Genomic DNA, 14,123 nt, shown 5'->3' with positions numbered 1-14,123 from the left:
GCTATGGTGCCTCTTAGTGCCCAGACCAGCCTCTGCCGGGGCTCAGAGCAGCTGGCCTCCCCCCCTCAGGTCCACACGCAGTCCCACCGCACGGGGCCCCTCATGGAGCTCTGGGGCCACCTCTGGTCTCGGCTGATGAGGCCTGCTCTGAATTAACCAGGCGATGACGTGACTGCAGGAACCCAATATTTAAGGTTCTGCCCCTCTCCAGGGGAGGGGAGGGCATGGGAGCTTTCTGCCGGCCCTGCCTCAGTTCCTTGTCCATTATCCATCGTTTGGTTGGCACAGGGTCAAAAATTATCATAATCCCTGGCCAGGTGGCTCAGTTGATATGAACACCATCCCATGCACTGAAAGTTGCAGGTTCCATCCCCAGTCAGGGCATACAGGAGACGGCTGATCTGAGTTTTCCTCTTCCCTTTCTCTAAAATCAATTTTAAAAACACCCTTGGGTGAGGATTTTAAAAAAACTCATAAAATGAAAAAACTGGAAATGACCCAAATGTTCAATAGTTGAATGAGAGAAGGAATTGTGAATTCATACAATGCAATCTCACTCAGCAAAGTATTGATACAGAAAACATGGATGAGTCTCAAAACTATTAACGGGCCGAAACCGGTTTGGCTCAGTGGATAGAGCGTCGGCCTGCGGACTGAAGAGTCCCAGGTTAGATTCCAGTCAAGGGCATGTACCTCGGTTGTGGGCACATCCCCAGTGGGGGATGTGCAGGAGGCAGCTGATCGGTGTTTCTCTCATTGATGTTTCTAACTCTCTGTCCCTCTCCCTTCCTCTCTGTAAAAAATCAATAAAATATATATTAAAAAAAAAACTATTAACGGGCTGAAAAGTGTAAAACATTCAATCCTATTCGTATGAAATTCTAGAACAGGCCAAACTAATCACTTATGGCTGAAAGCAGATTACTGGCAGTCTGGGATCAGGGAGGTTCAAATCAGGGGCATGGGAAAGTTTTTGGGGGGTTGGTGAGCATATTGCAAGTCTTCTTTAAAAATATATATTTTTTTAATTTCAGAGAAGAGGGGAGAGATAGAAACATCACTCAAACCTGGGACCCTTCAGTCCCCAGGCCACCACTCTATCCACTGAGCGAAACCAGCCAGCACTATTCCAAGTCTTGTTATGATGGTCCCATGGATGCACAAATTTGTCAAAACTCAACTATAGCCTGTCCCAGTATGGTCCAGTGGTTGAGTGTCAACTTATGAACCAGGAGGTCAGGGTTCGATTCCCAGTATATACATAGGGATGTCTTTTCTTAAGGCAAAGATAGCCCTGGCCAGTATGGTTCCCTTGCTTGGAGCATGGCTCCCAGCAGTGGAAGGCTGTGGGTAAGGGCACATAGATAGGTTGTGGGCTTGACCCTTGGTGGGGGCACATACAGGAGGTAACCAATCGATGTTTCTCACATCGATGTTTCTCTCCTCCCTCCCTCCCTCCCTAAAATAAAAAAAGCAAAGAATTTTTAATTCTAAGGGCAAGGTTTCTACTAAGAAATGGCTCCCTTGCCCTAGCCAGTTTGGCTTGGTGGATATAGAGCATGGGCCTGTGGATTTTACGATTCTGGTAAAGAGCATATGCCCAGGGTTGCGGGCTAGATCCCCAGTAGGGGGCGTGCAGGAGGCAGACGATCTATGATTCTCATCATTGATATTTCGCTCTCTCCCTCTCCCTTCCTCTCTGAAATAAATAAAAATACATATTTAGCCCTAACCGGTTTGGCTCAGTGGATAGAGCATCGGCCTGCGGACTCAAGGGTCCCGTGTTCGATTCCGGTCAAGGGCATGTACGTTGGTTGCGGGCACATCCCCAGTGGGGTGTGTGCATGAGGCAGCTGATCGATGTTTCTCATCAATGTTTCTAACTCTCTATCCCTCTCCCTTCCTCTCTGTAAAAAAATCAATAAAATATTTTTTAAAAATACATATTTTTTTTTTAAAAGGCTCTCTCTCCAGTCCTTTCTTCCCAACACCCAGTACTCTTAATCAGGACAACCAATGTTATAACCTGCTTGTATATTTTTCTGGATAAACTCAAGCTAATGTGAGCAAACTTCTTTTAAATATATTTTGATTATATTTTTAAAAATATATTTTTACTTCAGAAAGGAAGGGAGAGGGACATAGAAACATCAGTGAGAGAGAATCATTAATCAGCTGCCTCCTGCAACCTAGGCATGTGCAATGACGGGGAATTGAACTATGACCTGGTTCATAAGTCGACACTCAACCACTGAGCTACACTGGACGGGCAGCAAATTTAAATATATGTTCTTCTAGCCCAGGCTCAGTTGGTTAGAGCATCGTCCCAATACCCCAGGGTTGGGGTAATCTCCAGTTGAGGGACATACAAGAATCAACCAGCCCTAACCGGGTTGGCTCATGGATAGAGTGTCAGCCTGCGGTTCAACGGATCCCAGGTTCAATTCCGGTCAAGGGCACGTACCTTGGTTGCAGGCTCCTCCCTGGTCGGGTGCGTGCAGGAGGCAACCAGTCGATGTGTTTCTCTCTGTCTTTCCCTCTCTTCCACTCTCCCTAAAAATCAATGGAAAAATATTCTCGGGTGAGGATGAACGAAACAAACAAAAAAAGGTAGTTCTGCCCTAACCAGTTTGGTTCAATAGATAAAGAGCTTCAGCCTGCAGACTGAAGGGTCCCAGGTTCGATTCCAGTCAAGGGCATGTACCTTGGCTGCGGGCACATCCCCAGTAAGGAGTGTGCAGGAGGCAGCTGATCAGTGTTTCTCTCTATCCCTCTCCCTTCCTCTCTGTAAAAAATTCAATAAAATATGTATTTTTTTAAAAAAGGTAGTTCCAATAAAATGACGTTTAAAAAAAAATCAACCAGTGAATGCATAAATGGGTGGAACAGCAAACTGATGTTTCTCTCTCTTCCTGTTAAAAAAAATTATATACTCGGCCTGCAGGGACTGGGCATGGCCCCCGAGTGAGGCCTCACCGCCAAGTCCAGCTCACTCAGGGCTACCATCTCTGAGTTAAGGCAAAGGCGAGCATAGTGGTGTCTGAACTCTCTGGCCTCCCGGCAGGTGGTCTGCTGCACCATGGCCCTTGGGATGGACACACACACACACACACACACACACACACACATTTACACATACATATGTTATATACCGGTATATACATATTCTAAGCAACTAGCAGGGTCCGGTACCCAGCAGGCCACCCCTGGAAGTCTATCCCCATCAGCACGGCAGCCCTTCCGTGCCCTAGCCACCTCTGCCCGACACCCAGAGGTGTGCCTCACGGTGTGCTATCCTTCACATCACGCATCCCGGACCCCTGACCATGCTGTCATGTGTAACCTTCGCCAGCGCAGATGCCCCGGGCATCTGGGTGCAGGGAGGTGAGGCGGACATGGCACCGAAGGGTCTGCCTTTCACTGGCAGGTATGGGAACTGCGGGAGGGTTCGGGGCAAGGTCACAGGCCAGACAAAGGTTCTGGCAAGAAGTGGGCAGGGTCACATGCACTCACTGGGAGGGTGGAGCGGCCAGGAGGAACTCTGCCTTTGCATGGAGTCCCCCTGGAGGCAGGGCTTTGGGCCCGGAGCCCAGCAGGGGTCCTCAGAGGCCCTGGACCAAAGCTGTGGAGTGGGACAGGAGCAAGGGTCTCATCTCTGCACGGGTCCCCGAGGGCAGGGATGGGGGTCTCCTTGATGCTAGACCCTCGGCCCCTGGCAGTGGCTGGCACAGAGGTAGGAAAAACATGTGTCAGGACCTGTTATCAGTGACCGCCCCCCCCCCCCCCCATGGACCTGTTTCTGTATCTGTGAAATGGGGATGCCACCTGCTTTGGGGCTGTCTGGGGCATTTGAATGAGAAGTGGCCATTCCGCACATGCATGTATGTATGTGTACACGCACAGGGCATGTATGAAAGAGCAGTCCAGCTGCTCACAGGGTTTATGTTCTCCACTGAATGACGGAGAACTTGCTGCGTGCAGGCTCTGGTCTCAGCACTGTTCATTAACCCCCTGAATTCTGACAAGATGCAGAGGTCTAGTTACTTGCCCGAGGACACACAGCTAGAGGCAGAGGTGGTGGGTGACACCTGTGATTGATCACAGGTTGATAAATACCAAGAGACTTGAGGCCCCAGGCAGGGGGTAAGAGGGTGAGAGGCTAGGACAGTGGTCGGCAAACTCATTAGTCCACAGAGCCAAGTATCAACAGTACGATTATTTTGAGAGCCAAACTTTTTAAACTACATAGGTAGGTACATTGTTATTAACTTAATTAGGGTCCTCCTAAGGCTTAGGAAGAGCCACATTCAAGGGGCCAAAGAGCCACAGTTTGCCGACCACGGGCTAGGAGAATCTTTTTTTTTTAATTTATTTTTTATTTCAGAGGGAGATAGAAATATCAATAACGAGAATCATCAATTGGCAGCCTCCTGCATGCCCCATGCTGGGCAGGTCACTGGTTTGACTCCTGGTCAGGGTACATGCCTGGGTGCCAGGCTCCATGTCCAGGAGGCGGCGTGCAGTTGGCAGCCGATCCATAATTCTTTCTCATCAATATTTCTCTCTCCCTCTCCCTGAAATCAATTAAAAAGACTGGATGGTAACCGCTCCCTCCCACCTCCGCTGGCCACAGAGAGGGCTGGAGCTGAGGTGCAGTGAGCGGACCGATCCAGTGTGTGGCTCAGGCCAGACCCACAGCCCTTAGGAAACGCACTCTAGGGATGGAAAATCGTGTAAGGTCTTGAAGCGGTCAAGTCCTCCTAGCAGTGTGGGGTTCTGAGGACTTTCCTTGTTCAATCTGCACTTTCTGATTTGATGCACTGTGGTCACCTGATGCACTGAACGTAGGAATTTGCACCAGCCCCCTGCCCTCCCCTAGGAGCCCGGATGCTGGGCCAGCCAGTCACTAGAGGTCTAGTTACTTGCTAGGGTCTCCCTGCCCCAGACCTGGCCCCTCCAGTCCCAACACTTTTGTTCAGTACCCGTGGGTGCGGGAGCCCCCAGAGACGAGCTGACAGTTCTGGCGGCAGGGCCTGGGTCCCACACACTGAGGCCAGGCGAGGTGAGGAGAGCCGGCTGATGCTTTATTGCTTCAGGGGGAGGGGCTCAGGAGCTCTTGGTGGGGCGGGCCCGCTTCCTCTTCACCACCACGGGCTTCTGGCTGCGCAGGATGGCGCTGGCCCTGCGGATGGCGGCCATGCGCAGGTCCGGGCGGTACTTGTTCCTGCGGATCATGTGCCGGATGCTGCTCAGGGTGGCCCGGGCGTTCTTGTTGATGGTGGTGCGCACGTAGGAGGTGGCAGGCTTTCGCTGGCCTAAAGGGGGCGAAGGGTCAGTGAGGTGGCCTCGGCCTTTAATGCACTCCCAGGTGCGAGGGCACAATGGCACCCTGAGAACCCGAGTGCCAGTGCCTGGTAGGCAGCCAGCTCCATCTCCACAGATTCCCAGGACAGCCCTGGTTGGTTTGCTCAGTGGATAGAGCGCTGGCCTACAGACTGAAGGGTCACTGGTTCGATTCCAGTTAAGGGCACATGCCCATGTTGTGGGCTCGACCCCCCAGTAGGGGACCTGCAGGAGGCAGCCAATCAATGGCTCTCTCTCATCATTGACGTTTCTATCTCCCTTCCTCTCTGAAATCAATAAAAACATATTTAAAAAGAAAAAGATTCCCAGGACACTCCACAGGGCCAGGCCACAGGACTGTACAGGCACCTCCCCATCTCTGTGTCTGAGACACAGCAACCCCCACCATCTCACTTGAGCAGACACAGGACGAGCACTTCTGTCCAAAGTCACACACACACCGCAGCTTCCGGAATCCAGGCCGCCCGAGTCTGGGCACAGAGGTGAGGCGGGCACTTGGCACCGTGCTGGCCCATTAGTGACCCTCGAAGCACGGCAGCTGCCTCCTCTCCCGGCCCCACCCTCCCGGGCTCAAGGCACCCACTCTGAACAAGGGTCTGAAAGGCCGAGCCAAGGCCTAGCCCTGACGGGGAGTCACGGTGGGCCCGAGGGGGGAGCCTGGTGCACAGGGGTGTCCGGACTCCGCTGCCCAGAATTCAGCCCAGGACCCGCCTCCATGCCAGGGGTACGGCTGAGTCACTGGCCCCGGAGCAGGGCCCACAGTAACTGCCCAGGACAGTCTGGGAAAGGCCACTGGGCCATCCAAGAGGGGCAAGTTTTTAGGACCTGACACACCCCAATGAGGAGCATGGACACCGAGAAGCCCCCTGGCGCCAGGGGGTGGGACCCCGAGAAGGGAACCTCCTCCTGAAGGGCGGGCAGGAGTCCCTGCCATCAGGAGCTGGCAGGCCAAGGCCACGCTGACACTGAACAGGGCGCTGAAACCTGACCCAATGGAACCTGGCCTGGTCAGGGACCCGGGAAAAGCTCATTCCTCTTAAAAACCACCGCAAAGAACAGAAGTGGTGGCAGTCCGATGCCCATGACTCAGAACTCCCAGAGCTCCTCCAAGACACCCAAATGCCTGCCGTGCACTTTAGGGGGGCGGATGCTCTCCTTGAGCCCACAGAGGAATGGGGGGGCAAGGGGAGTATCAAACTGCTTCCAACCCAGCCTGTCACCTGCAAGTGGGAGCTAGCAGGAGGCTCACCGATTTGCCTAAATTTTCCCACCGGCACCGGAGATGGAGACACCCACCCCTGGCTGGGCGGTTTGAAGGCTTTAACCTTAAAACACTGGCTCCTGGGCAACCCTGTAATTTCATCCTAACCACCAGCACCAGCACATACAGGGCAGGTCTCGTTAATTCCTCCACTTTGCAGAGGACGAAACAAGTGAAAAAGGCCCGGCCAGCGCCCACCTAGGGCGGGATGGCCAAGGGCGGAGCAGCTGCCCAGAGGGAATACCCTGACCCCAGGAGTCCCAGGGGCAGCATGACTCCCCTCGCCCAACGCTGACCGCCCACAGCTCCCTGCCCCGACCGGGGCCGAGCCGGGGGAACGCTCACCGGATCTCCGCTTCATGATGACCACCACCCCTTTGCCGTCGGGCGCCGGCTCCACGCCCACCGTCTTGCGGTGAATCAGCCCGTTGTAGCGGAAGGAGTTGCGGGCTTTCAGGTTATTGGGTTCCTGGGAAGGGAGGACGTATGGGGGTCGTGAAGAGGTGGGCCGGAGGCGGAGGGGGTCCCGGAGCCCGCGAAAGCGCCTCCCTCCGACCCAGGAGTCCCAGCCCCACGTACGGTGCTGTACGTCTGCTTGTTCCTCTTGATCAGGAAGCTGGAGCAGTTCCGCACGATCATCCATTGCAGGTGGGCAGACATGGCGGCAGCTGCGGGGAGAGGGGCGCGGGGAGGTGTCACGCCGACGCCGGGCCCCAGCAGGACAACCGAGGGAGGATGCGAGCCGGAACCGGGCGGAAGCGGGCACCCTGGAGGCAGGCAGCGCCCAGGAACCTGCCAGGCCGGGGCTGGGCGACCTAAGGCGGAGGGGACTGAACTTCGGCGCCGAGACTGACTGCGGGGGGGAACGTGAGAATCCACCGCGTCTTCCGGTGGCGGGGCCGGGGGGGCGAGCCAAGGACGCGAGGTGCGCAATCAGAAAGGCCGAGGGGGGCAAACACGGGGCAGGGGGCGCACGAGGCGGCCACGCGGGCGGGCGACAGGCCTCCGCTTACCTCCTCACGCTGCGGCAGCCGGAGACGGAAAGAGGCACGCAAGGGGCGGGGCGACGCCTTTAATACCGATACGCATTTCCGCTTCCTCTCTGGGAACGCGCGCGTCGCCTCCCGACCCCGCCTCCGAGGCGGCTCGGCAACGTTCGGCTGTTTCCGCCTTCCCGTCGCACACCGCTCGGAACCTTCGGAACTCTTCGGCCGGAGACCCGAAGGCGGGTTCTCAGACGCGGAGCTGCACCGTTCCGGGACCGCTCGTTTGTTTCCGGAACTTTACGACTGGATTTCCAACTGGGTACAGCCCTTTCGTCAGCGGCCTCTCCCCTAGGACTGCTCACCCAGCGCTTCGCACAGGATGGGCGCTCAGTAAACATTTGTTTTAGGGTTTATGTTTATGAATGAACATGTTGAGTGCGTGAACTCTTTTAAGCCTAGCCCCGGTGCTTCCGGTCTTCTCCGTAAGCTCTCGGCTATTGCCGACGAAGGCTCGCTCGGGCGCCTTCGGAACTCTCCGGAGATGCTCTTCGGAAACGGTGGCAGCCTTTCTTATTGGCCCCTGCCGGGTTCGGGGCTGTTCCGGCACGTTGGGAACCCTTCCGAACCCTGGCAGGCCCCTCATTTCCCCTCTCCAGGGTTCTTTTGGAATAAAGTCTTTAAGTTCTGGGTCTAGAGAGAAGCTACACTGCAGGGGGTCCCATACCTGTCCGCTCAGCCCCATCCCCATTCTGCCTGTAAGTCCACTAGGTTCCACCTCATTAAACTTCCTGGGAGTCCACTTTCTGTTCCTTTCGATCCTCCTGTTTGTTTTCAAGGTCATCTTGAAGGGACAGGAGCCTTGCCCGATGTCTCAGTCCTCAGTCACAGGACCTGGCAGAACCACTGCTGAACAAAAGCAGCGACCATGCCTTCTGTCACCGCCATGAACATAAGGTTCATGAACCCGACGGTGGGGTCAGAGTCCTGTGAACGGTCCACCTCTGTGCCTTCCTCTGGGAGTGGCCCCCAGGAGGCTCCGGGGGACGGGCCATGCGTGAGCCCGCGTCCCACAGCTCCTTGGGGTTGAGGGCCTGGTCTGAGCCTTGCTTTTGACCCCACCTGACCTCACCGTGCGTGCACGGGGGGCGCCTGGAGGCGGGCGGAGCGGAACAGGGCCCAGGCTTCCCCCGCGCCCTGCCCTGCGCTGGCTCCATTACAGCGTCCTCAATGTTGACCATGTGTTGCTTCTGCCTCTGGGGTGCAGGGGCCCTGGGCCCCCCTAATGCCTCAGCCCCAGGCCCTGCACGGAAACCCCGGCCAGGCCCGGCCCGCAGCCGCCCAGCTCAGATGACCGGATGGCTTGCGGGGCACACCTGGCGCCGTCCCCAACCCCGCCCCTGGCCGGGCGGTACCCGGAAAACTGTCCGCCGGAGCCAGCGCGGCGAAGCATGGCCATGGCGGCGGCGCCGGCCGTGTGCGTCTCGCAGGGCCCCCCGCCCGGGGCCGCGTCCCCGCCGGCCGCCGCGCCCGCGCCCTCGTCGGGCCTGGGCCGCTGCCGCGTGGCGCTGCTGCTGGCCGTGGCGCTGGACGTGGCGGGCATGGCGGCGCTGCTGACCGGCGTGTTCGCGCAGCTGCAGGTGCGCGGCCGCGACTTCGGCGACCTGCTCATCTACTCGGGCGCGCTGCTCGTCTTCATGAGCCTGCTGGGCTGGATCCTCTGGTACACGGGCAACATCGAGATCTCCCGCCAGGAGCTCGAGCGCGACTACGGCCTGCGGCCCTCGGCGCTCGCCCGCCTGGCGCGCAAGCTGTCCCGCCGCTGGTCGGCGCCCGCCTCCTCCGCCGCCGGCCAGCGCGCCGCGCCCGGAGCCCGGGGAGCCTGCCGCGCCCCGCGCGCGCCCCAGCCCGGCGCCGGCTCCCGCCGCGTGCGCTTACAGCTCGCCACGCTCGAGGCCGCGCCCGGGGCGCCGGGCACCGGCAGCGAGTGAGCCCGAGGTGAGGGGCCGGGAGGCGGGGCGGGGAGAAGCCGAGGGGAGGGACGCTGGGAGCGATGGATTGATGGAGAGAGCGAGGGGAGAGAGGGAGGGACGAGGGGAGGGACAGCGGGAGCGATGGAGAGGCCTAAGGAAGGGGGCGGGGCAAAAGGGAAAGAGGGCGGGGCTTCGGGGGAGATGGAATTAGAGCAGCGGTTCTCAACCTGTGGGTCGCGACCCCTTTGGGGGTCGAACGACCCTTTCACAGGGGTCGCCTAAGACCATCGGAAAACACATCTATAATTTCATATTGTTTTTGTCATGAATCACGATGCTTTCATTATGTTCAATTTGCAACAATGAAAATACATCCTGCATAGCAGATATTTACATGACCATTCATAACAGTAGCAAAACTACAGTGATGAAGTAGCAACGAAAATAACTTTATGGTTGGGGGTCCCCACAACATGAGGAACTGTATGAAAGGGTCGCGGCGTGAGGAAGGTTGAGAACCACTGAATTAGAGAGACCCAGGGAAAGATGGAGAGAGAGAGACAATGGAGCGAGAGAGACTCGGGTCCAGGCCCAGAGAGCAGCAGAGACCCCGAGGATGGAGGCGGGCAGGAGCGCAGACTTGGGAGGCGCCGTGAGACCCTGCTCCCCCGCTGCCCCCAGGAGGTGAAGGCGAGTCCCTGTACCTTGGCGGACCCTCCCTGCGCTCCAGCCCCAGGTGCATCAGGTCCCACTTAATCCTCAACGGACCTGAGTCTCCCAGCCCCACCCCAGCGGAGGGCGCTGAGGCCCCAGACGGTGCCACCTCTTGCCCAAAGGTACACAGCCCGGATTCTCCTGGCAGAAAGTGTAAGGAGAGCCCAAGCTGGTGTGGCTCAGTGGATAGGGTGTTGTCCTGCGGATTGAAGGGTCCCCCTTAGCTTCCGCTCCAGGGCACATGCCCGGGTTGCAGGCTCAGTCCCCAGTAGGGGGCGTGCAGGAGACAGCTGATCAATGATGAGAATGTTTCTCCTTCTCTCCCTCTCCCTTCCTCTCTGAAATCAATAAAAAAAAAAATACATTTTTTTAAAAAAGAAAGAAAGTCTAGCCCTGGCTGGTTTGGCACAGTGGATAGAGCATCGGCCTGCAAAACAAAGGGTCCTGGGTTCTATGTGGGTTCGATTCTGGTCAAGGGCCCGGACCTCGGTTGCCGGCTCCTCCCTGGCCCCGGCCCTGGTTGGGGCTCATGCAGCAGGCAACCAATCAGTGTGTTTCTCTCACATTGACCTTTCTCTCTGTCTTTCCCTCTCTCTTCCAGTCTCTCTAAAAATCAATGGAAAAATATTCTTGGATGAGGATTTTTAAAAAGAAAAGAAAAAGGGCCAAAACCGGTTTGGCTCAATGGATAGAGTGTCGGCCTGCGGACTGAAAGGTCCCAGGTGATTCCACTGAAAGGTCCCAGGTTCGATTCTGGTCAAGGGCATGTACCTGGGTTGCGGGCACGTCCGCAGTAGGAGATGTGCAGCTGATCGATGTTTCTCTCTCATCGATGTTTCTAACTATCTCTCTCCCTTCCTCTCTGTAAAAAATCAATACAATATATTTTAAAAAAAGAAAAAGGAAGTCTAAAGAGAGAGGGGGTAAAACTGGGAATGACCCATCAAGCAGGAGAGTGACGGTGACACAGACCAAGACACGGGAAGTTTCCTTCCCTCCGCTTTATCCCTCCTCTCTCCCTCCTATTCCCTTTCCTAAACACACTCTCCAGCCTGCACTCCTGTCCCCGAAGACCTGCTGTGGGTCCCCGTCGCCCTCTGGTGACACCCACTCCAGTCACGGACACGTGGGCCCGCTCTGTCTCCTCGCCACATCTCCTGCCTTCTCTGCGGTCATGACAACATCCCTCAGACCACGACAGCCAGGCTCTCACGCCCGTTGGCGTCTGGCCCTGCTCTCCCTGCCGCAGGACTGGCCCTGCTCCACAGAACACTTCCCATGTGTCCTTTAAGGTCCAGCTCAACCTCGCTGCCTTTCTCTGGGTCTTCATATTGTGAGTTCCCCACTGTTGTTTGTATCATCCTGTGTTGCATCTCCCTGTGCTGGTACTGCCACTCCCACCCACCAGGGAGCCCCTTGTGGGGGAGGCCTGGGTCCCTGGTGTCTATGTGCTTAGCACTTCTCAGCAAAAAAGTGAACCCAAGAAATCAGAGATTCGTGATTCCCCGGGTGGGTGGCTGGATGGGTGAACAAATGGGTAATTGAATGGATGGGTAGGTGGGTGGGTGGGTGGGTGGGTGGGTGGATAGATGGTTGGTTAGGAGATGAATGGATTAGTTGGTGGATGCATGGATGAACAAATGGATAGCTGAATCGATGGGTGGATGGACGGATTAGTTGATGGGTGGATGGGTGGCTTGGTAAATGAATGGGTTGGTTGATGGGTGGATATGGATCGGTGGATGAATTGGCTGATGGATGTGTGGATGGATGGATATGATTGGATAGGTAGATGGGTAGATGGGTGAATGGGTGGCTGGTTGGATAGTTTGAGAGATGGGTAGGCATATGGATAAGTGGATGGTTGGGTTTGTTAATGGTGAATAGGTAGATGGAACAAATGAATGGATGAATGACTGAATCATTTTCTCAAATGAGGATTCCATAACACAATTGAAATCTAACATCCTAAGATTCTCTGTAAGTGATTAACTAACTTATGTTTTATACATCCAGACGATGCTAGTCATATACCCTTCTCTCTGAGAATTGAGAAAATAGTCACTCCAGTCCCATGCTCTGTTCTATGGTTCAGGTGAGGAAACCACTTTAAGAGAGGGTGAACAGCTGTGCAATAGGTGAAGCAGGAGCTAGCACAGATGTGGCATATAATGCAGAAACCGCCACCTGTGGGTACAATTACCCCCTGGAAATCCTTTACCCAGGTCCACAGCTGGTGGACCTCCACTGAAGGAGCCACCTGCCAGAAACTGGCCAAGCTGACTTTTGTGTAGGCCACGAAGGAATGAGTGTATATGGTTGGATAGAGATATGGGTGGTAGATGGATGGATGGATGAATGAATGGGTGGAAGGATGGATGGATGAATGGATGGATGAGTGGGTGGGTGGATGGATGGATGGATGGATGAGTGGGTGGATGGATGGATGGATGGATGAATGGATAGATGGATGGATGGATGAGTGGGTGGGTGGATGGATGGATGGATGGATGGATGGATGAGTGGGTGGATGGATGGATGGATAAGTGGGTGGATGGATGGATGGATGGGTGGGTGGGTGGATGGATGGATGGATGGATGGATGGATGGATGGATGGATGAGTGGGTGGATGGATGGATGGATGGATGGATGGATGGATGGATGGATGGATGAATGGATGGATGAGTGGGTGGATGGATGGATGGATGGATGGATGGATGGATGGATGAGTGGGTGGATGGATGGATGGATGGATGGATGGATGAATGGATAGATGGATGGATGGATGAGTGGGTGGATGGATGGATGGACGAATGGATGGATGGATGGATGGATGGATGGATGGATGGATGGATGGATGGATGAGTGGGTGGATGGATGAATGGATGGATGGATGGATGAGTGGGTGGATGGATGGATGGATGAATGGATAGATGGATGAGTGGATGGATGGATGCATGGATAAATGGATGGATAAGTGGATGGATGGATGGATGGATGGATGGATGGATGGATGGATGAGTGGGTGGATGAATGGATGGATGAGTGGATGGATGCTCCCAGCACATGAAGGACAGAGAACTTGAATTTTAACAGAAGGACCCACAGGCCCTGGCTCCAGTGCCTCTCCTCCCACTCTGGGACCAAAACGAGTTGAGTGGCCATGCACCCACCCTTTGTCATTTTCTCCGTCTTCTTCCTCAGTCTCTGCCTGTGTCTCCCTCTCTCTCTCTCTCTCTCTCTCTCTCTCTATCTCTATCTCTATCTCTATCTCTATCTCTATCTCTGTCCTTGTGTCTCTCTCCCTGTCTCCCACATCTCTTTTCGCCCCTGCACCTCTGTCTCTCCTGGCCTCTTTCCCCACCTGGACCACTGTGTTCCAGTGAGTTAAAGTCACATGCGCGCTGCAGCCAATCAGGGCGTGGAGGGCTGCGGAGACCGTGGGCAGTGTGTCAGGCCGTGGGTGAGGGGCTGAAGCCGGTGGAAAGGGCTTCCCCGGTGTCCCTGAGGCCGCTGGGTGGTGGGTGCGGAGAGCGCAGGGCTATGCGGTCCCCAGCGGCTGCTAACACCCCCCCTCCCTCCTGCAGACGAAGCCAAGGATGCACCTGAGAGGACCCGACTGGGATGCAGCTGCCCCCACATCACCTGGCCGCCGGGATGCCGCCCTGCGCTCCTTTGTCACCCGCATAAATGACTGCTTCCTATCTCTGCTTGTCTGTCTGGGAGAGGGGCGCCTCTGGGGCCGGGGGCGGGAGGGCCCGAGTGGACTAGGTCACATCCACATGCACTGAGGATCCCAGGCCCCTGGGGACACCGGTTCTCCAGCC

The 14,123-nt window shown here is 55.9% G+C and overlaps 2 protein-coding genes across 3 annotated transcripts; one reads left to right on the top strand and one right to left on the bottom strand.

Annotated features, from left to right (window-relative positions):
- Positions 1-5,063: 5,063 nt before the first annotated feature.
- On the bottom strand, positions 5,064-7,797 carry RPL28 (ribosomal protein L28). Its single transcript, XM_036306737.1, has 4 exons — positions 7,639-7,797; positions 7,205-7,293; positions 6,971-7,094; positions 5,064-5,315 (listed from the first exon to the last, which is right to left on the bottom strand). The coding sequence occupies exons 2-4, from the start codon at positions 7,283-7,285 to the stop codon at positions 5,107-5,109; spliced, it is 414 nt and encodes a 137-aa protein (XP_036162630.1). The 5' UTR covers positions 7,286-7,293; positions 7,639-7,797; the 3' UTR covers positions 5,064-5,106.
- A 1,206-nt stretch (positions 7,798-9,003) lies between these two features.
- Positions 9,004-14,000, top strand: TMEM238 (transmembrane protein 238). Of its 2 annotated transcripts, XR_004967207.1 has the most exons (3): positions 9,004-9,606; positions 11,347-11,628; positions 13,884-14,000. XR_004967207.1 is itself a non-coding variant. In XM_036306723.1 (2 exons), exon 1 carries the CDS (start codon positions 9,060-9,062, stop codon positions 9,597-9,599), a length of 540 nt encoding a protein of 179 aa, XP_036162616.1. In that variant the 5' UTR covers positions 9,007-9,059; the 3' UTR covers positions 9,600-9,606; positions 13,884-14,000. The 2 variants fall into 2 exon arrangements, 1 of the variants encoding a protein (XP_036162616.1); XM_036306723.1 differs by lacking the exon at positions 11,347-11,628 and having other exon boundaries at positions 9,007-9,606.
- Positions 14,001-14,123: the final 123 nt, after the last annotated feature.

Source organism: Myotis myotis, unplaced genomic scaffold, assembly GCF_014108235.1.
Source record: "Myotis myotis isolate mMyoMyo1 unplaced genomic scaffold, mMyoMyo1.p scaffold_m19_p_42, whole genome shotgun sequence".
Lineage (NCBI taxonomy): Eukaryota > Metazoa > Chordata > Mammalia > Chiroptera > Vespertilionidae > Myotis > Myotis myotis.
Note: the sequence above shows the minus strand (reverse complement) of the source record. Positions and strands in the feature narration are given on the sequence as shown.